Here is a 27,777-nt window from a genome sequence, read left to right as displayed (position 1 = left end):
TAGAATTGCTTACAAGCAAGTAAATACATGCACACTGGCCATGTATTCTACTTAACAGGACAAGCTGGTTTGAAAGTAGAAGTGGCTATTCCATGAGACAGAGCCTCAAATACAGAACAGAGTTTTTGTTATTGTGCCATATTTCAAAACACATGTAGTTGCTCAATCTTTAAAGTCAGAATATTTACTCTACTACTCTTTTTTGGCCTATCCATGGCCACAGCTAATTCTTGTTCTTACATGGTGTAGCAGGCTCCTTGGGGCACATACAGACATTGGCTTGGTTGTATTCACCTTCAGAAAAATTTGCATGGAAATCATTATTCATTTGATTCCACACCATCCCTCATTTGTTAAAAAAGTTTTCAAGGGAAATGCCTCCAAATGTCATGTTGCTACATGACATTCAAAATCCTATGTATTGCTTTCCTGTAGTGCACTGAAATGTTTTTGCAGCATTCATTTTAAAACAATACATTCCCATTTTTTGTATGTATTTGCACATTTTAGGAGAACTTCAGGTGCAAGGAATTAAAAGAGCAGTTGTTATTTTAGCTTTTTCTGGTGAAGACATTTCTAAGGGGAGTTTCCAAAGCCCAAAGAAATTTAATGTATGTGATGCTGACAAGAGTACCAAGGTGTATGTAATTACTGAGTGATGAGTAAGATTTCTGAAACAGTTAAATACAGAGATCGTATGCTCTTTTTATTGGCATACAGTCACTACCCATAGAAGTGCATTTGTGTCAAAAAAATAATTTTCATATTTACAGGAAGTGACAGAATTCCAGTTGTTGGCAGAGTATATAAAGCTTTTCATACACAATCTTTTTTATTATTAGACAGAGAATATAAAATCTGAACTGAAAATCAAATTCAATGCATCCTGGAAACTGTATTCCTCAACAGCTTTTCTTAAGCTTATTTCTAGTTTCTTTCTGTCTCTCACAAGAGACAGAAAGGACATCTAGGACATCTGAACTGTTATGCTACCTACTTTCCAAAATTCCTCACTCTTACCCAGAGCCAAGAGTGTTGTGAGATTGGATCAATACATCATTATTTATATTCCTACCAATGCAAGCAAAAGTTGTGTGTTGTAAATTATGCCTTATTTGCTAATAAATATGACTGCTTACTCTATATGAATGATATAATTGAGGGGGGTGTTATAATTTATAACTGATTATTTATCTGAAACAGTGTTTTGATAAACATGCATGTATTCACTAGCAATTAGCTTGCTTATTAAACACATAGTTAAAATGCATTTCTTTGCCCTGAAGCAGTTCATTTCTGCATCTTATTTATGAAAAAAATTACAGTGGAAAAAAGCTGCATAGCTGAATTTTGATGTAGTTAAATGGATTTATCTATTCATGAAGACATACTTTCCAAGCTGCCTGTACCAGTACCATTTTTTCTTAAAAGATTGAGCCAATCAAAGAGAACTTACTTCGATGTTAAGTCTTTTACCTTTTCCACAACTGGTGTCATACCAGACCTTTTAGGCACAGATCTCTCCCTGAATTTATGTTCTTCTGTAACAGTCACTGGCCTAGAGTTGGGTGTGGTTGGTTTGTTTTTTAACTTCTATTATTTCACACTCTTGTTTCTAATAGCAATAGTCAATTTCCTTAAGCAGGTAATCAGTGACCTCTTTCATTCTGTGGTAATATTAAAATCAAAAATTTAGTGGCATTGCTAATACATCAATGTATCAGCTTTACACAAGTCATAATTTTTGTGAACTAAGAACCAGCTTCAATATTCACTACGCATTTAATGCATGTGCCAAAATGTCAAGTTAACCTATTGTCAGTTTCCAATGTGCACTGAGTGATGTTTATAAACATGCTCCATAAAAACATCTAAAATTGTGAGATGTGTGTAATATGCCTGAACATCCAAAGATCTCTCTGAAAACTGGGTGAGGAATAGAGTTCCAGAGCTCAACACTGCCACATGAGATCAGTTAATTGCACATATTCCTAATGGGGTTCAGTCTGTTTAAGTATAGTTTGTTACAGTGACCCATATTTTACACAAACAGCATATAGTACCAGCTAGACCAAAAAAAAAAAAAGGGTTATTAAAAAGTCTATTATACATAACTAAAGAAAAATAAGATGTCTTTTCTCTGTTCTTCCACACCCCCAATAAAGTAATCTCATAATGTCCATGGATTACAAGTGTTTCATGTTAAATCTTTTTCAAGTACTTTAAAAATCTGTTATACCAAAAAAGCTGCCGTTTTCTTTTTCTTTTTTTTAAGTACTTTCTACCATATACCACAAAATTCAGGTGCAAGAATTTTAAACAAAAAAATGAACTAAAGAGCTTTATTGACATCACAGTACATTCAATAGTAATTTTAAGAACATTACAGCTGAAAGAGAATGGCCTGTTTTATAGTCTTAATAAGCACTACCGTTCTTGAAAAAATGTAATACAAAGAAATCCTATTATTCTGAGCAGCATTTGGAAAAAATACACCTATTTACAAATAAAAAAAAGGATTCTGGTTTCACCTACATAGCCACAATGTGCCTCTATAATGAGACAAGCCTTTTATAACTCATGGAATTTTTAAACATCATAGCACTGGTGCCATAAATTCCTCAGCGTTTACGACGAAGAGGAGTTGTTGATCTGAAAAATAAAGGAAAAGGGGGAAAAAGTTAATTGGAAAAAATAAAAGACCCCCAAACCCACACACACTTTAGGCTTAGTAATTAATAGTTTTAAAAGATTTTCCAAAGTTACTTTTGCCTAAGACAAAGTTTAATAAATACCATACTTCATTAAAAAGGTTCATATGCCGTACACATGAAGACGAATATAAAAAAACTTTTTAAAAGTCAGACAAAGTACTTAAAAAGTATACTACCTTGATCGTGACTTAGACTTGTGTTTGCGGCTTGCCTTCTTACCAGACCTTTGAGATTTCTCCATGGAGCATGACCGAATATGCTTCGATTTCTTAGACTTCTTTTCTTTACTGCTTCCTGGTGATTCAGAACTACTCCTTGCACTAGATTCAGAGCCTGATCGTTTTTTGCTATCTTTGGTAATAACTTTTTTGCTTTCTTGTCTGGAATCCTGTCTTATTATTTTCACACATATTGAATCACTGCGAGAGAAAGTTCTTTCGCTGTCTCTTTTTCTCTTTAATCTACTGTCCTCATGATTGCCAGCCTTACTTTCTTTTTCCTCTTTTTTGGCCTTATCTTTTCTTTTTTCCTGATCTCTCTCCCTTTCTCTGTTCTTTTTTTTGTCTTTATCTCCACCTCCACCCTGCTCCTTCTTCCTTTCTTGATCTTTACCCTCACTTTTATGTTTGTGCCTATTTCCAGCAGGGCTCCTGCGCTGCTCCTCGGCTTTACGCCGCTCCCTGCTCCTGCTGCGGCTCGCACGGTTGGCTCGCCGGTCTCTGGAGCGGCTGCCGCTCCTCCGCCTGTCCCAGCTTCTCTCTCTCGAAGGACTCCGATTTCTCCGCCTCTCCCCCCTTTCAGCACTGTGATTTCTACTAGATCTTCTCCTTTCCCTTATTTTCTCCCTGCTCCTACTCCTCTCTCTCCTGTTCCTGTGGGAGTAACTCCTGCTCCTACTGCGCCTAACTTTATGTGACGGCGTCCTACTGCGGCTGTGCCTCTTCTTCCTCTTGGGAGAGGAAGAGCGTGAAGTGCTGCGGCTGCTACCTGAGCTGGTGCTGTACGAAGAACTGGACACTGTGCTGCTACTGCTGCTGCTCCTGCTATTGCTGCTGCTGCTACCACTGCTAGAGCTCCTTGACCCACTCCTTCCTGTCCTCTCTTTACCCTCTTTCTTGAGTTCTACATCAGGAGCGACTGCATTTGGAGATCTCTTCTTTTCATGAACCATATCTGCTTCAATGTCTTTTGCCTCCTGTGATGCTAAGTTATTATTCTGTTCTTTGTTGGTAAATTCGTTCATCTCTTTTGAAACTTTTTCATTTTGTAGCTTTTCTTCTGAAAAAAGAAGTACACAGGAAATAAAATGCAATTCATTTCAAGCAGTATGTCAGTAATTTCCGCACTATTACATTAACAAAACCAAGTTTCCAAGCACCTCTCATAATACTTATAATTAAAACACTGCCACTATACCAACTACTTAACAAACCACTCTCTTTTCTTATAATTCTAGAAAAGTTGTCCTCTTGGTTTAGAAGAAGTAGAGCCCAGTCATTTTAGAAGTATTGATGTTATTCCATGTTTTAATGGCTTAAGATGGGAGTTCTCAAACAAACATCCTGGGACACCAGAACTCCCAAAATGATCTACACAATAGACTTTTTCCTTTTGCAACCTTTCTGCACACCTGATTCTCCCTTTCTGCTTCCTACAAGACTCCTCATCAATACAGCAGAAAGTACTGATGCTTCTTGCCTTTCTTAGAGCCCCATTCATCTGGGTTTGAGGATTACTGTCTGGTCTGAAGAAGCTGTATTTCTCACATAGTGAGACCCTCAGAGCATTTCTCAGAGGTTTCCAAAATAAAAATTATTTTTATTCAATCTAGGATTCTTTGCATCACTGCCAACTTAATCTCCCCATTTTAAATTGAATCCAGAAAAAATAACTGACATACATTTTTTGCCTTAAAATGGGCTTTTGATGTGGGCCATCATTTCCTGAATTAATTTAGGGATTAAAACTGCATCCAGAAACCCAGAGTGGTCCAAATGGCAGCTAATGGTCAAATTTAACCCAGAAAACAATTCCAGCTGGTCCCTAAGTTATTAGGCAATACAGGCTGAAGCCAGTGTATATTAGATAGTGCTGTATTGTCCATTAGAAATCTTCTACCTTTCCAAAACACTGCTACAAATGAGACTCTGAACTAGCATTCTTCAGTATTATGGAGATACAGAATCAGCTGCTTTACACCCTGGTTTTGCATTTCTACAAATAGTCCCATGGAGATGTCTCCACAGTGACATCTGGCTTCCTGCACTAGGAGACAGAGGTCACAGGCACCACTCAGACTCTCTCCATATGGCTTTGCTTTTATGCATACATCTTCCAACACTCAAAGAGAGACAGGACTGTTAAGAAAACCAAAAGTTTGGCTAGTCCAGCCTTTCATTAAGGGCTCCATATGTCTTATTTGCAGGCTTTTAAATAAAAAGTTAAAGGAGGAAACCATCAATTTGAAGTTTTATCATAACAGCACTTTCTCCTCCAGCCTGTGAACTTGGTTCATGACTTCTTAACACTGCATCCATCCTGAGACAGCTCTTCAGCACTGGGATCAAATGTGCTACCATTTTGGCCTACATTGCTTGTACAAAAGGACAAACCTTGCCGTGTATGGAGAAGCAGAAGTAAATCACAAGGTTTCAGGTCTTTTATTTTGAATTAAAAATCCATTATTTAAAAATTTCGTTTCAGATGTTTTTTGCTGAAAACGTGTTTCTTTGCCATCAATTTACATATACTAAGTAGTAAACTCCATGTACAGTGGCACAGTAAGAAGACATCCTATGGTTTACCTTCTAGCTGTTTTTCTAGTAGTAGTTGCTGTTCTCTTTCTTTTCTCCAAAACGCTTCCTGTTTTTGCCTTATTCTGTGCCGTAATTCCTCATCATCAGTATCAGATGATTCAGAGCCTCTGTCACTCCTCTCATCTTCACTGTCTCCTGATCCATAACCACCCAGTCCACCTGCGTGCATAAAGTCCAGTCTATCACGAGGAAAGATTAAGCTTTGTTCTTAATACTTCTGTGAGGCAAAGAGGAGAGTAACACTGCCCTTCCTTCACTTCCTTGTCTCTGAAGAAGTCACTTTATTCTGGTAAGTGCCAGTGCTGTTTGCCAGTGTGTTCAAGGCCCCCGTATCTGCTTTGATGGTCACTGTCTGCTTCTACTCCTTCTGGAACAGCTTGTTTATTTTCAGCAAGCAACCACTGTGACCATGGTACTTTTTCCATTGTATGGAAAGGCAAAAAAGCTGCCTGTGGAGACTGTAACAGTGCCTGCCTCTGTATCAGCAACGGGACAGAAAATGCCTGGGATCTTTCCCAGAAGACATCTCAGCTGCCTCCATAGTCCAAGGCTACAGAAATTCTGAATGCCATATCAATTTTTTCCATATGATTTAGAAAAGACTGCACTTTGACAGGTATGGAGATGGAATAGAAACAGACTTTCTTCTCCCCCAGAGATATTTAACTACTGGACTGATAAGGATAAAGTCAGTTTAAACATGACATGGATTTCTTTCAGTCTGAGGTCCTTAGGATCTTTACTGAGTTAGTTTTGAAACATGAATACTTGTGATGATAACATTTTATCTAATTCATCAATATTCCATGTAATGAACACATAACTGATCACTGACACTGCTGTAGTACATTTTAGATGATAAAAGTCATGTTGGAAATCTCTTGCAGTTGTGTCTCAAGCTGGAATTTCAATCTCTCTTTCCTGTGTTGTTTCTGGCAGTATATGATATGGGAGCCTTTGTGTTTATGTAGCTTCTCAATAAAATAATAATTACAAAGATTATAATATTTTTATTTATAGACTTTCACATTACTCTTCTATCAACTTTCCCCCCTGGTTCATATGGATCAAAACAGAAGAAAAGTATGAAACAGTATTCCTTTCTTTGAAGGCTGCAGTGTGCTTCTGAAACTATCATATTTTGACAAGTGAATTTATCTAAAATTTTTACATATTTTCAAAATTAGGGCAAGATTCTCATAAACTAAATCACACTGCCTAGTCCTTTACTCCAGCAACTATCCCACTTATATATCAGTAGGACCACCTGTGGAACAAACAAAGGTGCTGGTAATGATAAAGTTATCAGAAAGTGACCCATACTCCCAGGCAATTCAAGTCTAGTTTCAAAATGCAATTTCTAGAAATGCAAGGCAAAAGTGAAACTCCCCCTTTAAGCCCTCTCAAAAATAAGGAACATACTTACCGAGTCCAGTGAGGGAAGCCAGTGCACTGGACTGTGCCAGCTGTTTTGCAGGAGCTTTGTATCACATCAACAACAGGAACAACATGTTAACACAAATAGCCACGATTTCATAGTCATGAGTCTATGGTATTGTTAAATCTACTACTATTGCTGTTCTTTGGAGGGAGAGAAGAAACATTAAAAACGCATCATCCATTTAAAACCACTTCTAGATTTTCTGACCATGAAGATTTAGAATTTAACTGCAAATTAACAGTGAACAGAAAAGACCCAAATATATACTCATAAATCACTTTCCAAGTTACAGCATCTGCACATAATTTTCAACTTCAGTAGTTACATACTTAGATTAACTCTGTTATGTTAAAATAATCTGTTCTGTAAGTACAATACATGTTAATAGCAAAAGCAAATTAATTACTAATTGAGGACTCAAAGTTCATCTCTTTTCACTTCTGAACAGCTTTGAGATAAAGATGATAGTAGTAAGGAACAGCTACAACTCAAGAGTCATTGACACACAGGTACCATTTTAACTGAAATGAATTGTATGAAAAAAATGGAATAACTCAAGTAACTCACAATACACTGCACAGGACAACAGTACATGATTACTGGATTTGAACTCTACCAAGTTGGATGCATTATACTGGAATTGTTCTTGAGGGAGAACTATGGAGGTTAAATGTTCTAAAGACATGCAAATACAGAATTTTTGCAGAAGAAACTCAAAAAAAAAAAACCTCCCAAACCCAGCATACCTTTAGTTGCTTTACGGTGGACATCTTTGGCCACATAATAGATTTCTTCATTTGTGACATCTAAGAGAATCTCTGTCAGCAGCATTTTTGTCAGCATCATCTGAAGAAAATTGCATATACAATTAAAGGCCAAAACATCTTGACTAAATTCTGCATTCAAGTTATATCCGTACAGCTTCACTTCTTTTGATGACTATGAAAGTCATCTCCTGCACATTTTATTTAATAACTTCTTTCAAAAGACATGACTAAAAAACCAAGAAAAGATTGAAGCTGTTTAAATGTGACCTGATTTCACAACTCTAAAGTTTCTATTTTGACTGTGAACTGTGTCTGCATGTATTGCACACAGCTATCCAGGCACTGATCTTAATGTCTAAAATGATTACAACAATGAATATCTAAATCAGCAATGTACTTAGACTGATTCCAATTATTCTTTCAAAAAATAAAGAGCACTTTTCTGACTGGTATGCTGCCTGTAAAGACCATCAGAGGGAAGTTCCTTATGCAGCATTTTATTATTACATATTTTCTACAAAAATTGAAAAAAAAAAATTGAGGTGGTAGCTAGTTCTCCAAGTCGTTTATGTCTGGCTACATGCTCTACAAAAATATATTCATCAAACTTAGTAGAATTCAGGGCCTTAATTAACAAGAATTCACAAGTGTGAAGGTTGTGCAGACACAGTGAAACTATTGGTGATCTAGGATTTAGGGTTGTAGCACTTCCTTGCAAGAATACATTTCTTAAATACCCTTTCATAGGAACAGCACCCCATCTGTGCTGAAACACAGATTTGAAATGGGTGCACTTAATCACTAAAAGTCTTCAGAAATTTGTGAAGTGAAACAAAACCTAGAATTAGTAAAGATCAATGTAAAGATTTTAGTCATTACATTCTTTCACTATTGTGCTAAATATGAATTATATAACTGATATCCTTGTTTCTATAGGAAAGACAGCATTATGAACAGATGCAAACATAATCCTGCTTTACTGCACAATGCATACTGCACCTCTGTTGACAGCATTGGGCATAGAACAAGTGATTTACTTTGATATGCCTGAGAAGTATGAGCAGTTAAACAGAAATACTTAGTGAGAACTACATTATTAATACCATTTGATACTCCTTTTCTTCTTCTGTCATTTCTGGTTCACTTTGCTCCTCTTGAGGAGCTGGGGATGGACTCCTGCTGACTTTCCCAACACTTACAGCTTCTGTGTTTTCAGCATCTTCATCTTCCTCATCACTGTCCTACAAATACAGTATCATACACTTCAGGAAAAAACTTAAATATCAAGCTTCTTAGTTTCTATTTTTAATAGCTTTATTTACTTTGTACTGAAATCTGTATTACAAGTTATCATAAAACCATTTATTTTCTCCTTTCCTAAAAAATATGCAGGTACATGTACCCACACAAGCGAAGAAAATACTTAGTTGTCAGTTCCCTGCCAGACATATACTTTGGACTACAGAAAATATAACTGCTAAAATGAAGGCAATGCAAGGTTGCCTAAATTGGCTCAGTTTAGCAAATACAGGTATCTGAATATTTTCAGCTGCTGACTTGGAATTCTGATTTTCAAAGGCTCTGTACATTCCAAAAGGGAAAAAAAAAAAGTCCAATTTCATCCTTGTTTCTTTGCTATTACAGAACAAATTATATACTTCTACCTCTTAGCCATTAAAATCTTCAAAACATAAGTAATTATCAACAGAGCAGCAGCGTAACCTTACTTTAAAAAACAAAACCAATGAGGTAACCAGGAACACAGAGCCTCTCCTTCTAAGAGACTAAAAAGTTGATAGCTTTCAGGAAATACAAATCTGAGCAAAAACAAGCCCTTATACTTACAAATTTACTTCTCTGAGGTAACCGTGGGCCATCCCCTTCTTCAGCCTCCTCACTTTCCTTTTTCTCTTTTTTGGACATCTGTGAACGTTGCTGCTCCATTCTCTCTTTTTCCAATTTTTTCTGTTTTTCTCTTTCCATCTTTTCCAGGCCCTCACGAATCCAGGCAGGCAGAGTTCTACGCTTCACAGCATCTACATAAAGCAAGGTTTACAGTTTTGCAAGATGAAAAAAACCTTCCCCCCACAAAAAGGAATAAAAATATGCCCCAAAATAAAGACGTAAACCCCCTATCCCCATTCAAAACAAGTCCCACATCTGATTGTGGGGAAAAACATTTATAATTGCTTTTTCTTTCCCTGCTCTTGCTATTTAAAAGAAAAAGGTCTTCAAATTTTGCAATTCCTTATAAAATACAGCTTTTAATTTTTCATTAAGGAGTGGTTAACATGTACCAATCTGGGGAGGCTCCTGCTTCACAGGCATCGCAATAGGTGACCGCTGTCGATCTCTGAATGAGGGTCTTTCCCTTCGATTCTGAGTAGGTGCAGGAGGTGCTGGAGGACCTGGTGGCCCTGGTGGTCCTGGCTGCCAATAAGGTGGGTGAAATCCACCTTGAGGTGGACCAAAAGCAGCCCCATGCTGAAAGAGTAATGCAGTTTATTTTTCTTCACATGGTAACACTAAATGCAGCATGTGAGCAAGTCGGTCTACAAAAATCCATGCAAGTAGGAATCCATGATTTCTATGCTACTGAGATCTCTCAATCTCTTTTACTGTGGTCCCCAAGAAACAAGTTTCTTTTAAATATTTAATGACTAAACTTAGACTTAAGCAAGGATACTTAACAAACCTGAAAGGGCTTCAACCAATCTCCTTTCACATTGCGCTAAACATTAAGCTCTATAATCGCCATTTATCTCCATCAGTTCCATGCCAGCTTAGCATCAGAGCATGCAGTTAAATAAAGAGTGTACAAAACTAAGATTTAAAAGTCTAGCTGTGTTAGCAGTCTTTTAACTACAGCATGAGAACAAAAAAAGACCAGCCTTTTATTACATAAGAATTTTGCACTATGTACTTTCCAGTAATCCTTCACAGGTCTCATTATTATGATTAAAATATTAAATGCATAATATGCAATTTTAGTACAGATTATGGATTCTGGGCAATCTCTATACAACCCAAAAATCACAAGTCTTGAGGCATATATGAGGAGTTTTTTATTTTAATATTTACTGCCCAGAAATGCTAAATGAAACTATTTAAGAAGAGAGTGTTCAGGAAAAAGGGTACAGTATCAAATATTCCACTGAGTATTTAAGTGACTAGCACTAAGGCACTACAATTTCAGGCTAAGCATCCCTCTTTCATTCAATGCAAAACAAGTTTTCTGTAGTATTTAGAGAAGCTAATTTTAAGAGTTTGTCCCATGACAATAAACAAAAATTATAATAAACTCACATACTGGAAAATTATTAGTTCCCTATTTAACAGTGCTGTTCAACAAGAGAATTTTAAGAGGAAAAATAATCTAGAAGATAAAAAATAGCCTAGAAGATAATAAAAAAAATTCTGCCCATCTTCCCATGTATTTGTTTATGAATAGGAGGTAGGTTTTTAGACAGCTAGTTTGTCATTTACATCAGGAGTTCTGAAGAAAAATACTGAAAATAGAGGGAAGATACAAAACTTCTTTGTGTTTAAAGGTCTGTCTAATGTACCCTGCTATTATTAGCAACAAAACCACCTACATGTTTATTATACTATACAACTTATATGCCAGAATGAATAAAAAAGTGGATATGGATTTTTTTTTTTTTTAGAAATACCACTGTTTATTCAAAGAATCACAGCAGATAGATATGGAAAAGATCAATGGATCATCCAGTCTATGTCCTTGCAAATACAGGACTGTTTCCTGTGGTACATTATCTAGCATATTTAAGCATATCTTTTGGAATTTATTTTTTTCCTTCTCCTCTTTTTTGTTTTTTTTTTTTTAAACACAAAGCTACATAATGTTAATTTATATACTGGAACACAGCGATTCATTTTAATACTGCAGACAACAGCCATTTCTTATTAATACTGTAGAAAAATAAAACCCTTTGGCCTCTGAAGAGAACTGAGAACTTTTAAAGTATCTTCTGTCAAGTGTTTGGTTAACATGTATCTTAGCAGATAACAGATTCTGTAGATGTTGGCAGAACTGAAGAATGAAAGCCGCCGCTAGATGATATTAGAGGAACACATCCATGGAAGGGACTCTGCGCGCCTACACTACTAAAGCAACAAATATGTTTCACCTGATAGTCAAACTGGTTCACTGGCCCCATTGCAAAGTTATCGGGAGGTGCCCCAAAGTTGTGATTGTTCTGGTTAAACATGTGCCTGTTGTCAGGAGTAAATTCCCCACTGTCCTGGCTGTTGCTGTCTTCCGACGGAGGAACAATTTCCATTTGACCTGGGGGGGTTGGAGCCATCCACGGCTGATCTGGAGGTGGGTGAGGGGGCTGGTGAGGCATTCCCCATTCTGTTCAGGAGTCAGAATACAATTGGATACCAAGTTAGTATCATTAAATGAGTCACCAATCACTCAGTGTTCTTGCATTGATCACAAGGTTCCTCAAAGCATCACAGATGATAAAGCAAGGAAGAATCATCCATCTGAAGACTATATTATACTGTCTCAATAATTTCTTCAACTAAACTAAGGAAATACAAATAGCTGTAGCTGAACTGAAACATGCAGCTGGGGGACAGAACTGGACAGGTACAGACATCCTCTAAATTTGTTTTTATAAATTTCTAGTAATAGTGAGTTCACCACAAGACTTACAAATTGCTTAAACTTGCTCCTACTTCTCTACATCAATTTTGAAAGCAAGGAGCGATTTTACTATTTTGCATAATAGACTTGAAATACCTACCATGGAAGGAAAATGGTGTTGTAAGCAGCACAACCACTGAAACCTATGCCTTAAACTCTTGAGTCCTGATAATGGATGATTTCTTGGATTACCCAATATCTAGCACAGGTCCCAGAATAAGCTACAGTCATAAGCCCTCAAACATACGTTACAATTGGCTAACAGAGTGAAAAGGAATGAATTAATAGCTCATGTGGCCATAATTTTTGACTGACTCCTTAAAAAGACAAAAATTATGTGCACTATACAGATACTTATAGACCGTGACAGAGCTGCCTTATAACTCTCACCAGTAACAGAATTAGGATCTAGCCTCTCAGGTTAATTCCTACTTTCCATCCAGTCCTTCAGTACATTTTTCTAATTTTTACTGTCCTTCCCATCTGCATCATAATTGCATCTATTACTGTAGCAACTAAAAAGTGCTATTATAGCTTTTCTATTTCTGTGAAAATTTCTACTCACTGTACAAAAATACAGCTAGAATACACTCTGCCATGTAGAAAAGTTAAAAATTCTCACATGTGCCTACAGTAACTTGTAGCCTAGTGCAGGTAGGTGAAACCTGATGGCTACTTCCCTTTTATTACACACATATAAGAGCTACCAATAACATATTAAGCCTACTTATATTAAATGTTGCATTTCAATACATTTGGACACTGAAAACTGAGAGTGTTATTCTCTCAACCATTAACAGAATCAAGTATGAAGCACAATTTTCCCCAAAACAACTTAGGACGTGCACATAGGCTTACTATGCTGCTCATACACTTCAAATTGCATTACATTATAGTATCATAAGCCAGCTTTCAGAAAACAATTTCAGAAAAATTCTTAGCAGAAAATAACCCATTTCTATCCCATTCTTATTACCAGTGGTATCTTGTGAAATTTTAAAAAGAAAATTAATTTTTGGGAAAAAATAAAGTTTGGAGGAAGTAAAAAATACAGAAAATAATCAATACCAACAGAAGAGCACAATCACCTTTAACTTACAATGACTGAAAAATGCTGACAATCAAATATCTAAGTTAAAAAGAGTAAATTCTAAGTATATGAAATGCAATAAACCCATTATTTTTCACACAGACTTTTGCTGATCTTCCTTTTTAAAGATTTTTTGACATCTAAAGCCAGCATCAGTTATACTGTGACCTCATTCTACACTTCAAGATCATGCCAGAAGCAGGTATTACACTCCAGCAGAGGCAACAGTAGCTCTCTGAGTAGGAGCTGTGATTAATAAATCAACTGGTAGTTTGGCATTTTGAAGCCTGAGGGACAGGGCATGTTCGCACCAAAAAAATCTGACCAGAATAAAATGAAAAAACATGAAAAAAAGGAATGAACAGCAAGGGAAACAAACCTGGCTGCCACATTCTGTTGAAATTGGGATCCCCCTGAAAATTATTATGGTTGTTTGGACCAGACTCTATTCCTGAAATATCCTGTCCGTTTGGCATCATTCCTTGTTGTTCCACCACGTTCTGCTGCCCTGAGGCTTCTCGCTGAGCAATCCATGCTTGAGCTAATGCAGCCCAGTCAATCTGGCCTAAAATAAACAGAGGAAGTTAAAGAGGTTAGAACCCACACGTCTGAAGTTCAACACTGTTTCTCAATTACATGTCTTATTGCTCAAGATAAATGGGCAATATTTACCTTCAGCAAGCACTGTGAGCACCATTTAAACTTATTCACAGTGTACAGTAAAAGAAACAAAGCAAATGTCAGTGTACACACTTGCTGAAGTACAGTTTCTCTGCATATGTTCAAAATGTCACAAGGCAGATTATTTTACATTAGCACTGAATGGGTGGTAGTAATGCACTTTTTTATATGTGAGCTAATTTTGACATCAGAAATTAATATACATATCCTTATATTATAAATTCATGAAGATTTGAGAGTAAAAAAGATATAGTTGGAAAATTATTCTTCAATGTACCCTCTTCATATAACCCTTGCCAGATATTATGTTACAGTTCTCTCTCCCATTCTTTTTCTTTACTGCCATTCCTATCAGTAAAGAAATAAATTGCACTCTCAGATAAGAACACAAGTATGTCTTCTGCTTATTATCAAATTAAGAAAACCTTCCAGTGAAATTAACAGAAATTAAAGTGACAGTAAAAACTGTGTGCCTGATCACTTTGCCTTAGTATTAAATACACACCTGCACTTTCATCCATTTCTCTATTTCTCTTGATATTTTGAATTGTTGCCACCACATTCTCAATTTAAGTTATATAATGTTCTACTCTTTAAAGCACTTGGTGGTTTTGGTGGGGGAAAAAAAATTCAAACAAGAGATCATGATTATCACTACTGTAACCTAAATCAAGAACTGCATTGGTCTTCCAGTGACATTTCTTTCTGTATATATAATCTGCATTAATACTTCTGCCACACAGGTACTGAATAAAAAAGCACATTCTCTCAAACAAAGGATTTAGCTTGGCTAAAGAACTGACAGGGATACATATCTAGTAACAGAAGTCTAAATGTTGATCTGCATGACTGGTAAAATGGTGGTAAATTGTGTAGGATAACTCAGGTTTCGTGCTTGTATTTGCATATTACATATTAACCATGTGAAAACATTTGTATGAATCTTTGTACATTTTCTATGTTTTCTAGTTCAGAAAAGCATCATAAATGTATTCTCTTGAGAGCAGCTACAAAGGCAACTATGAGTCATACTCTGTCACGAAGATTCAAAAATTTGAATGACAACACATTAAAAGAATGAATCCACAAAGCTTTCTATATACTTACTTGGATCTTGCTGGTGCTGAAATGACTGCATCCACTGCTGTTGGTTCAAAGGCCATTGCTGCCAAGGTTGTCCACCTTGATCCCACATCTTTTAAGTCTTTATATAGTCTATATTTCAACTAAAAATAATAGTTGTATGTTTAAATAGATGCCCATGAAATATCACATAACTGAAACTTACATAACTGCAGATATAGTTAAGCCTTGCAAAGCAAGCTGAAGCAATGCTGGCTTAATATTTTAAGCTGGAGGAAATGGTTCATCCTTTTGGAGTAATATCTGAAATATTACTGTAAGATTTCAGGAGTCTAGTATGATTTCTCTGTATTTTCACAAAGAAATTAACTACCAAATGATGTTCAAGGAGAGATATGACAAGTTTGTACGACAAGATCTCAACTGGCAATAAATGTAATTTAAAGCAAGTCAAAATATAAAAGGCATGATTGGTATCTTTGCCTGCTTCTTAGGGAAAAGATGTGTATTTCTTCAAACAAGTGTCATGCAAGGCTGTTAAGCAAGACAAAAGTCACCAAATGGTAAAACACATTGTTAATGATTGCACAGGAGAACTGCACAGGTACAAGACAGTGCCCGCATGCATGTTATGCATTGTACAGACTCTTTTTAACTTCTAAATATAACCTTCAAATCTGAGAAAGATAAATCAATATGACCACACAATTACCACATTGCCCCTTAAAATCATGAGAAACAACTCTTGCCGTGCTGTATATATCCTCACTGAGCAGGCAGCAGCAGAGCCCCACAGCCTGCTTGCAGTGCAGCTCCAGGGCCAGCTCTGGGTGAACGTGTGAGGCACAGCAGTGCAGGCAGGCTGCCCCAATGGCACACAGCTCCTCCCAGCACCTGCACCTACCCTGCCACACACGGAGTACCCCAGAGCAGCCACCTGCACTGCTCCAAACAGCTTCTCCAAAGACAAAGACTAGGCACAGCTCTGGGAACACTTCACTCCAGAAGCTGTTCCCAAAAACCAGTAGGGTAGGAATGCACTGAGTGTGACCCCCTCTGCCCTACCCAATCTGTCAAGAACTTCTCAACAGGCTTTCCACTCAGTGAATATATCCTCATGTGCTGTGGTGTGTTCTTAAGTTTGTTAGTTTGCTCCCCCCATTTTCTGTATTAAATGGTTTCTTCCTTTCCCAGGACCCTGTCAGTTAGGTTGCTATGGAAATGAAACTGCTCCTCCCCTGGTTTCTCTTATAAAGTGAAAGTTGTTTCCTCCTTGGGGTCAGTCAATCACTCCTTTTCTCCTCCCAGGTTTCGAGAATTTTCTTTTCTCTGGGAGTTATGGTTGGCTGTAGCCCGGAGCCCCTCCTATGATTTATAACAGTTGGTTACTTTGGTATATCAGTTATGTTTCGTACCTCCAAATATGTATTACTATTGGATAGCTGGGTTTCCTGTCTTCTTCCCCCCTTTTCCCTTAAAACCTCTCCTGCCCCTGTTTGGGCCATTTGCTGGGGGTTTCCCCTCCTTGTTGGTTCTTCTGTAATAACCGACAGTTTACCCCAGCAAGTGGTCGCCTCTAATTCGTCTCTCACCGCGCTGCTCCGAGCTATCACCCAGCTCAGCCCAAGGCCAAGATGCCCAGGGGGCTGTTTTCTGATGCTCAGGGGCCCTGGCCTTCGCCCCTCACCAGATAGCCGGATTCCAGGGCCGTTCACGCCCCCGCGCACTCATGGAATTTAACATACAACCCCTGAGTTCACACTGTTAAAACATCAAGCATGTAGGTAGTTTCAAACACTCCAAACTTAAAAGAAAGAGAAAAATTCATTCCCTGAGGTCACAGGAGCAGCGTACAGGACCCAGCCGTGGCTCACAGCCAAGTGCAATACAGAAGAGATGAATAGAGCCTCTCTGCTTCACAGCAAACCAGTTCAAAGCAGCCAGTGCCACTTGGGTGGCCAGCCAGGAGCAGCCCCAGTGGCCCCGAGGGAGCAGGACACACACACCCCACAGACAGAGCCTGCTCTCTGGAGTGGAACCTGCTCACAAAGGCATCCTGAGCTCGCCAGCTCACACAGGCACTGCATGACTGCATGGGCAGAGCATCACTCCACAAAAGTGCACCACAAAGAGCTGCACTCAACATCAGAGGCACTGGGCCATGCAGAGATGAACACAAACTTGTATTTTGCATACTTCTGTCAAATGTAATCCTTTATCTGAAAAACTGTAGATCACCTTTGTTTTGAAACCACTTATTGTCAACACTGTACAAAAATTACACCTGTGGCTCTGAAACCTTCAGCTGCATTTTGGGGGCGGGGGCTTCAAACAAGACCACATCAACTTTGGCAACAGGGGGAGTATTGGGCAAAACCTATCTAATACTTTATTATTTTCACTATCTTTTCTTGCTAAACTAAGTATGGAGGCTTTTTCCCATTTCATGAATGCTTTTATGCTATCCAAACCTTTAATAAGTGAAGACACCACCCTTTCTCTTCTCTCTTTTCACAATTTTATCTGTACCTAGGAAATTAACTTTTTTATACCAGCTGAGTGTATGGGGTGGCTACTAATGCACTTATTGCAACATTTTAACTGATCCCTTAAATTAGCTCTCCAGGTATTCCTAGACACATATATCATACACTAGATATGAGGAAGTAACTGCAAATACTATTTTCACCCTAAAGAAAACGGTAAGTGTTTTTTCCTTCCCTCAGTTCATTTTTTCATCCAGAATAAAGACTCTTTCAAATGTCAAAATAAATTTGTTTACATATTAAAAGTTTTAAGAATTGGGGTTTCAGACTACCACTGCAGTGCACAGCCTCATGGTACTGCTCCCTTTGTTTGCAGCTGTTAAATCCCACTAGCACTAATCAACATGGATTTCACTAATTCTGGTAACATTTTTTTACCTCAATACATAGTATGTTGCAACAAGTGCGTGGAATTACACTAAAACTCAGCAAAAGGTTGGTTTTTTTCACTAATAAGACTGCTTTACATATAATTGAATGCAAAAAAAAATTACACAGTTAAATACCAATTTCTCTCATCAAAATGTAACAATATTAAGACCACTTCTACAAATGCAACTAAATTGGAACCTCCTACACAGTTTTTACGTGGTAGGATTAGATGAGATTTATTTTTACTGGACTTGTTCTATCTCTGTCCTAAAATCTTCAGCATTACAGATTTTTTTTAAACATGTTCCAGCTAGCACAATTATATATTTATTTCTCAACTGAAATGGACACTTAGTATTCTGCCTTTTTTTTCTTTACTCTCAGGCCTTGATCCTCACTATGGACAAACTGAAGCACTTGTTTACTCTTCTACTTGCCCTAGAGAAGTTATTTCATCTTATTACTTCTATTCTGGGGACAGAAATCAGGTGGGGAAGTGTACAGCAATAGGTCAAGGCATGGAGCTGGGTTCTATTTTGATGCACAACATTATGACAAGACAGCAGCAACAGTGCCAAACCCTGAAGAACTTCAATATTTGATTAATTCAATTTATGCCACTCAGAACAAACTAATTTAAAATCAGTTTGTGAACTGTATTTGAAAGCTTGGTTTCAACCAGAAAGTCCTGGTTTGTAACATCTTAATTCTGTATTGCATTTGTACTTCTACGGTTTTCCTGAAGAAATGTCGATTTTCATAGGTTGGTAACTATAAAATATGCTGGCTTTAAAGCACACAGCTTTATTACCAAATTCACTGTAAAAACATTCATTACTAATCAGAACTATGTACTACAGAAACACTTAAGCAATGACATCACTTTCTTTATGCAACCATACATGTAGAAGCCCTTTTCCAAATATGATGTGAAAACTGTCCAAAATGATTTTTTTTATGTATTTCAATACATCTTCCTTATTGAGCAATGTTTGCTTTACAGAAACACAAACTGGATATGGAAGGAATAAAATTTGCACCTTAAAATGTTTATAGAAGCAATATTAACATATACAGGCTAAAAGAGAAGGTCATATTCAAAATTTTTAATATTGAAGACTAAATGTGTGGCTCAGAACCACTGAACAGAAGTGGTTACTTGTAGCACCTCTCTTTTTATGGTCACCTGCAACAGCAGGACATTGTCATTTTCTGGGAAACAGACTCCCCTGTTTTTTAGTTCTCCATTTATTTTCCTGCATTTTCTCCCAGTTTTCACTAACTGGTACAAGGTAAACATGAAAAAGACACTTGATATAATTTTTTTATCTACTACAGGGAGGCTACAGGCATTTAAAAATGGTTCATTGTCTTCAAAAATTATTTTGCTAAGCACTTCAGTGTCTAATAATTCCATCTGCTTTTAAGTTTCAGAGGCTAACCCCAACCTGTTTTTAGCTCCTCATTTGCAGCTGTCATGTTCCAAAAGATAACTAAAACAAGCACTTGTGCTATTTGATGCTACTCTTTTTTACATAAAGGCATTGAAACTTTGTATTCTGCTTGTGAAACTTTACTGAGTATGAAAGGACTCTTCAACAGAATCTCAGGATTGTCCTGTCAGACATCACTGACAGTTTCCTTCCCAATGATATTTTAAAGGTGTCAAAAATCAAACCAGAAAAAGTCAAGTCATACAGTAATGAACAAACGAGATGTGAGTTACCAAAACAACACTTTTGAACCTGAGCCCACAAACAGAAAAGGGCACAAACTACTTCACAAAGAACTCACAAAACACAGTGGAGAAAATGTAACCTGTTAGCAGTAATTTTAAAAGTACTGCAAGGCATTCAGCTTCTATACCAAGGCAGGGGAGAAGGAAAGAAATCCAAAATCAACAAGCAATGCCTCTCACCCACTAAACCAGGAACTTAAAGGCTTGAAACAACTGGAACCTCTTGTACTAATGTATATGACAAAAAACAACCTGAGACACAAGTAGTAATTAATAATGGAGACTCAAAATCCTCTCCTACTAACTAAAATCTGCACTGACAAAATTAACTTTGGATGCTGCCACACAAATAATAAACAAGTTTTTATTTCTTACAAGTTCCCAAATCAGCATCACCTGAAAGAAAAGCGTCACCTAATACAATGGACAGCTCTATTTCCCACCAGTGACCTAAGGCCAAACACAGCAGAGCATCCAAATGACAGTGAAACAAACTTTATTTCCTACTGAAGTTGGAGGGGAGGGAGATGAATATTGGCTAAAATTAACTCAGTTCAAAGGTTAGCAAGACAGTAACAGAGGGGTGCTTCAACCCAGCAGTCTCATTAAGACATATTGGTTCTGACATCACTAGTACAGGTGATGATACAACAGGTTTGAAAAGCAACAGGTTTAAAGAATGGATCCATTTTGTAGGCACCTACTTACAAAGGAAAATGCAGATACTATGCCTCCTTCACAATGATGAGTGAAGGTTCTTTTACTTAGCTGTTCTACCCTCCAATTCAATTGGACATAGCCTTTTTTTCTCTCCTTCTCTCTCTCTAGCATACACACACAAATAAACAAAAGAACATTTATTGGTGCTTCAAGAGCTGTTCCCTGATGTCAGATCACAGAACAGGAACCTGAATCTATTAAAAATCTGTTTACCAATGAAGAAACAGAAGCCAATTCAGGATTCCCTTTGTTTTATACAGAAGCACAATCACATGAACAAAGCACCCCATCAGCTCACATTTAATTTCAGTTACACGTATTTAACAGATTATGGAAAGTTCACAAGATACCTGAAAATGCTGCAGGAGTTCTTAAGAGCAAACATGTTCTGAATTATGTTCTTTCACGTGTTGGGGTTTTTTCTTTTTAAATTTCTATTCAAAGGCTGGACTAGAATGTGCTGAAGTCTTATTAAAGCAAATTACTGGTATGAAAATGTGCAACCCTTGACAGGACTGCTGGTGAGGGCTCCACTGCTGATGATGAAAGCTGAGATAGCAATACAGACAGGACTTACCTCGACCACCATCAACCTCTGAGAGCCAACAGCACTCAGAAACATTTAAATGTGATGTCAAACTCTCTATCACTGTATTTAAACTAACTTTTCTTTGTGTAAAGACAAAGAGCATATTTTTAAAGGCACCTTTCCACTCCCATGCTTGATTGTAACATGCATCTCAACTACAAATTACACCTCAATGTTAACCTGTTCTTTCAGGGAAAAAAAGCATCTCCTTCACCCTATTTGTTAGCATAATAAGGTTATTTTCCAACATAGCTGTATGATGTGTCCAGACACACCACACACTGAAATTACACATTTAGAAGGTACTTACCAGTCTTGAGTGTTAATTCACAAGCTCACCTTTAACTCTGGGAGACTCCCCCAAGCACTTCCCACAAAACACAGCTATCCTGAAGGAAATTACACATTTCCACACCAACAGGAAGCAGAGCATGGTTTCCTGAGAACTTGCCAATGGCACAGTGCTTAGTGAAGGTCCTTGATGTCAAAGGTGGGGCCATCTTTCAGACAAGGCCACCAACAGAACTTGAGCAGTAACAGGCTCACTCAGGTTCCTTGGACAACTCTACCTAGGCAGTTTCATAATGTAAACTCCTAAAATCCACTCCCAGTTCAACAGCACTTGTGCAGAGCTAACTGTGCTCTGACCTCTCAACACTGGAGGAGTCTTATGGAGCAAGGCTCAGTCTTGGAAATGTCAAAAGACAAAGCCTGCTTGTCACCCTGGAGATACAATCTTCCTTAAATGCCTTATGACATTGGCTGCAGCAGGACTGAAAAATAGCAAGAAACTTCCCCTGGAAAGATAAGCAAGATCTGTCCCCAAACAAAATTTAATACAGCTAATGGATAAACTGAATTGCTCCAATTGATGCAGCCAGTCCAAGATGAGAAGCACAGAGAGCTAGGAAGTTAGCTCAGCTCCAGAAAAGCATCAGGAAGATAACTAACCACACCAAGCTGTCCTGATGAGTGCATCTTGTACACACTTTCTTGCTCCTCCTAAGTAACTCCCATCACTCTGACAATCTCCTTCTTCCTAATACCAATGTTACACACCATCCTAACCATGCAGAACACCTTAGAGCTCAACAGCTTCTGCAGCAGATACTGAAGAGATTCAGAGATTCTCTTCAATGGCTTGCCAGGAAATCCATGAAAGTGAAATGTCTTACAAATGAGGAAAGTAGTCATCTTTGGAATAAAATCAAGGATTTGTTAGAAGCTAGACTATCTCAACTCCAAGAAATCAGGAGACAACCTAGGAGTCAAGCTGTCCCTAGAAGGAGAGTGGCACACACCTTCTGCTGTGTCCTGAGCTGAAGAGATCAAGGTCAGAAATCCCTACACTACTTGAGACATCAGTATCATTGCACCTCATCTTCAGGGCACACCCTGGTGGTTTATTCAACCCTGTAGACAGGCAGACTAAGGATTCTGGAACCTATAGAACCCACAGCCAGAAATCAAGACCCTTCTGATGCTGAGGGGAGGCTGTTGCATCAGTTTTCTGATCATGCTACTCATCTTTCCTGAAGAGCAGGTCAATATATGACACAAGATGGCCTGACAAGTTTTACTTGCTAATTAAACTCTTAACACACAGCTGCAGGAATTTCTCTGGTGACTAAAGATTTGTCTTGCAGGCATTCCAAACAGGCATGGCATTTAGCAAAGAAATATCCATCATCTAATTGAACAAGGAAGCTGAAAGAGCAGGCCATCATGCATACTTGGAGAATCCCTACACAGCTGCTCTTTGTACCTCAGGGTTCAGAGATGTTCCACAGCCTCTGAGGTAACCTGACAGTGCAGCCATGACTGTTTGACTATATTTAGGTCTACACAGTTGAAGGGAAAAACCCCAAGAGGTAGGAGTCCTGGTTTGTAACAAACTGCAATTACTGGTTTTGAAACACACAAAGGCACATTAGTCTCTGATGTTCCCTGTAGAACCTGGGCTACAGAAGTCATCCACAACACATCTTGAGAAGGATCTCAAAAGCATCACATACTCTGTGGGCAGTTTCTTTATCTCATATAGATTTAGGCTCTGAAGATGAACCTAAAGGAAACTGGAGATGTTTCAGGAGCAGAGCTCCTTGAAATCAATAGCCTGATTTCTTGATCTTTCATGTGGGTGCCTTATTTTAATGTAAGGCTTTTACCTTTCATTCAAGGTAGCTGACACTGACTCTGTGAAGTTTTAGCACAGTGACTGAAAGCTCATGATGAGTTTCCATGATGAATTCTGTGCAACTGTTCAGTTGCAAGCAGGATAAACATAATCCTACATTCACCACACCAGGATCAGGGCAGTCAGTAGAAAGACAGCAATAAGGCCAATTCCTCCAAGAGTTCAAACGGAGCAAGTGTTGCTGCAGAGCTGTTCCCCCCTCACTTTCCTTCCACTGTGCTATTGCTTCAACAGGGCCATGGCAGCAAAGACATCACCAATGAGGTTGAACTAGTGGATAAATCCTCTGGGTACACAACACCAACAGCTTACATAGCTCTCCCAAGGAATTAGAAAGAGCAGCTCAACCTTGGTATTATCAATATCCAACCACACTGGAATCCAAAGTCAATAATGGACACACATGGTACAAACTCCAGAGATGTCTGTTTCAAAGTGCTCCCAACTGGAAGGAAATGTAAACTGAGCACTTCTTCCATGACTGTGTCACTGGAATAAAAGACACTTTTCTGTGAGAATTTGTACAAAAGAGGTGCAACTGAAACGAACTGCAAATGAAAAATAGCTTTGCATACCCAAAGGAGTCCCCCTACCAAAAAAAAATTAATGCAGAAAGGGTGTCAAAAGAATTATCATTAGGTGGGGGTCTTAGCATAGGAGACCCAGGTAAGACAGAATCCTTCTGCAGTTAAAAGGATGTGGGAGTCTGGAAAAGCGCTGTATCCTATGCATTTACATAGGAACAAACTCTGTAAGTTACTACAGAGGGGCTGCAGACACATTCACTCAGAGTCAGAACAAATGTATATTCATCACTCAGACAAAAGCACCCCAGCTTTCATTTTACTTGGGAGAATTAATATTTATTACTGTATTATACTCAGTTGTTGATTAGAAAATCAATTACTTATGGTGTGCTTTAAGTCTGCAATAAATCAGAAACGTTACAGTAACTGTCTTGCCTACTTCTCTGTTTCATTCACTACACTTTCACTTGGCCAAAGACTTTTATCCATCAGGCAGGGCACCACCCTAAGCTGTCCCAGCATTTCATGCCCAGGTACCATGCATCTCTTCTCCTCTTGAGAGCCAGAAGCTATCTATACCTTTGAGCCTGCTGGGATCTGTTAGCATGATAAGTCAAAAACATGTAAAATCTTCCAGCTCACTTATAGTTGTGTATCACTAAAATTTGTTCCATTGCATTTTTTAACATAGAACTGTTCTTTCTCAGACTGAAGAACAGAGGCTTTTCAAATGTGTAACCAAGATCCAAAATACAGAACCAGAAAAAGAATTGATGCAAACAGCTTGCTCAGGATCCATGAAGTTTTCCCAGAACTTTGTTCACACATCAGTATGTCTGACTAATATTTACAATGCTAACAAGAGGAAGCAGCATGAACAAAGGTCGAATTTAAAAAAAACTAAAAGGAGAAAAAAAAAAAAGTACTGTGAAATCTTCTTCAGGGAGTCACTCCAGCAGTACAGCTTCCAAGGTCTGTCAATCCAAACTTACATCCACATATCCACTGAGCTGAACACAACTCTTTTTTAAAAGAGCAAAAGGACCAGATATTGGCATCCAGGTACCATTTACTTATTTTTTCTATTTCTAAGACAAAGACAAATACATGATTTGATTATCATACAGTATCAAAACAAAATCACTGCTAGAACATTTACTACCACAGAAACATTATCATAACTTCAGCAGTTTAAGTCAAAACTGTGCTGGGTTTGGGGGGAAAAAATGTCCAACCTGATTATTTTTTTCGTGTATCATTCCACTGAAAGTCCTGATGCAGGGTTTTCAATTAGCCCTGTAACACAGCATTATTTTTTTTCTGAAGTGAATGGTCCATCTACAACTTCCTCTGCAATGAACATGCTCTACACAAAAATTAACAATGCAAATAACTAAATAAACAACTGCTCCTCACTAGTCATGAACAGATATTGACTTCAATGATAAATACAGTTATCACTTAATAAGGGATCAGCTAGTGATGAAAGCAAGAAGACTTTAATAAAACTTACCCAAAATATTACTTGCTCCCAAAAACAGACTCAGAACCACCACATACCTCAGTCACAAAAAGAAGTGAGACTGGACACTCCTGTTCCCATTGAATCTTTACATAATCCTGCACTTAACTAAAAATCAAACATGGTTATAACTCCACTCTACCACTGCAGCTTATAAGGTGAGCTAACCACTAAAAAATTGTGGAACTGTGCTAAATTTGTGGACTCTTAAGCCCTACAAGACTCCTGAGCCCAAAGTGTAGAAAGCATTCTTATCAGAGCAGGAGTTTGTATGTGATATGGGACAAAGGAAGCCTTGTCATGGCTAACAGCAGAGATGACACAAGGTTTGCTGCTGCACCAAACAAATTAAAAACCAGGAGCTTGTCTGTCAGCAGTCCTAGCAGCTTGTGCCTGGACAAAGCAGAGACTTTCAGTTCCCCTCTGTTCTACAGTCAGGGGAGCTGCAGCTGCATCTGTCACCCCCATCAGAGCCATCTTTTGTGCAGCTGCACTCCAGAAAGGGGTTTCTTACTCCTGCCAACAGTACAGGTGTTGGCTGAACTGCACTGGTACTTGTAACCCTGCCTTTGGAAAATGATGTTGGAATACTGTCTGCTGGTAGACAAGCTTTATGCTTGAAGACCACCATTCCCCCTCTCTGAAAGGTGGCTGACTGTGCCTCAAAACAAAGGGCAACCCTTTAGGGCAACTCTTGTTTCCTGTACCCCACACCTTCCAACAGACAGAAAACATTTACAGGTGTCAACTATAAGAGAAGAAATGAACAACAACCAAGGTGTCTGAATACTCTCCATTATCATTTGTTACAGAAGCTTAGGAAATTTCAGCTGGGGTAGGATATCACAGAATTATCCAATGGTTTGGGTTGGAAGGGACCTTTGAAGACCATCTAGTTCAACATTCTGCATGAAATGATGTTGCTGAAGGTTCTGTCCAACCTGATCTTGGACACTTCCAATCATGCAGCTTCCATAGGAAATGTATTCCACAGTTTCTCCATCCTTATTATAAACAAATTCTTCCTGATGTTCAGTCTAAATCTATATTTCAGTTTAATACTGCTGTCCCTCACCCAGAGCCCTGGTAACAAGCCTTTTACCAGCTTTTTCATGCACAAAAGTACCTTTGATTCCCTTTAGGTACTGAAAGCCCACAACAAGGGACGGTCTCCCTGGAGCCTTCTCTTTTCCAGGCTGAACAATCCCAGCTCTCTTTGCCTGTCTTCACAGAAGAGTGGTTCCTGCCCTCGGATCACTTTTGTGTCTCCATCCTTAACCATAAAGCCTAGCACATCCCATTAAAATTCCCTTCAACAACTTTGTGGGATTACCTAATGAAGTACAGAGAAACTGCAGGGATAAGCGCTGAAAGCAAAAAGGCTTTCAAACCATGATCTGTTTGAGAACCCATTTAAAAACACCCTGCGTTTGCCAAGCTACTGGTGCAGGTATCTCGCAAATGCCGCTGTGTGAATTTCAGTTCTCTGGAGCCCTCCAGTGGAACGAACTCATAGGAGCGGCCCCGAAAGCCATGAAACAGCACAAATACCCCAGGAATACATTTCATGTGCGGGAGCCAGGCTGCTGACACAGCCAAGCACGGAATCCCAGCGCACACGGCGCTTCCCTAACTGGGTTACGGGCCAGCCCGGGCACACACCGCGCCCCGCGGAGCCACGGGCGCTGCCCCCCCCCCCGGCTCCGGCCCGGCTGCAGCATCCCGGCCCCGCCGGCTCGCGCTCGGCACCGGCCTCTCCCGGGGCAGCGGCAGCGGCGCGGGGCGGCCCCGGGGCATGCGCACTGCCGGCACCGGGCCCGTCCCCACCGGGGACCCCCGCAGGAGGGCGGGCGGGGGGAAGGGGGGGGTCCCGGGGGTCCCCAACGCCCCCCCACAACGCCCTCACCGCGCATGCGCGGCGCGCCGCCCCCCCCCCCACCCGGACGGGCAGCGGGGGAGGGCGAACGGCTCTCGGCTCGTCCCTTCTCGTCCCGGCCGCCGGTTTCCGCTGTCTGCGCCGCCGGTTCCTCACGCCCGGCGAGCAGCTGCTGCCGCCGCCACCGCGGCGCGCGGCGCCCTCCCGGTTCGACTCGGAGCGAAGGGGAAGAGCGGGTCAACGACACCCGCCGGCCCCCCTGGAGCGCTGGCGAGCGCAGCGCAGCCCGCCCCGCTACTTACGCGCTCCCCCGCCTCCCGCCGCCGGTGCCGCCGCTCCGCGGCCGCGCTGCCCCCGCTATCACTCCTCGTCTTCACGGACAAGACAATATGGCGCCCGCTAGCGCTCACCCGGAAATGAAAG

General features: G+C 39.4%; 1 protein-coding gene across 2 annotated transcripts; it reads right to left on the bottom strand.

Annotated features, from left to right (window-relative positions):
- Positions 1–685: 685 nt before the first annotated feature.
- Positions 686–27,777, bottom strand: PNISR (PNN interacting serine and arginine rich protein). Of its 2 annotated transcripts, none has more exons than XM_064707240.1 (12): positions 27,657–27,777; positions 15,292–15,410; positions 13,883–14,068; positions 11,890–12,116; positions 10,036–10,222; positions 9,584–9,774; positions 8,842–8,979; positions 7,718–7,817; positions 6,957–7,010; positions 5,519–5,689; positions 2,891–3,992; positions 686–2,652 (listed from the first exon to the last, which is right to left on the bottom strand). In XM_064707240.1, exons 2-12 carry the CDS (start codon positions 15,377–15,379, stop codon positions 2,622–2,624), a joined length of 2,475 nt encoding a protein of 824 aa, XP_064563310.1. In that variant the 5' UTR covers positions 15,380–15,410; positions 27,657–27,777; the 3' UTR covers positions 686–2,621. The 2 variants fall into 2 exon arrangements, with proteins under 2 accessions (XP_064563310.1, XP_064563311.1); XM_064707241.1 differs by lacking the exon at positions 27,657–27,777 and adding an exon at positions 27,385–27,403.

The sequence above is a fragment of the Zonotrichia leucophrys genome, chromosome 3 (genome assembly GCF_028769735.1).
Source record: "Zonotrichia leucophrys gambelii isolate GWCS_2022_RI chromosome 3, RI_Zleu_2.0, whole genome shotgun sequence".
Lineage (NCBI taxonomy): Eukaryota > Metazoa > Chordata > Aves > Passeriformes > Passerellidae > Zonotrichia > Zonotrichia leucophrys.
This window is presented reverse-complemented; position numbering and strand designations above follow the sequence as displayed.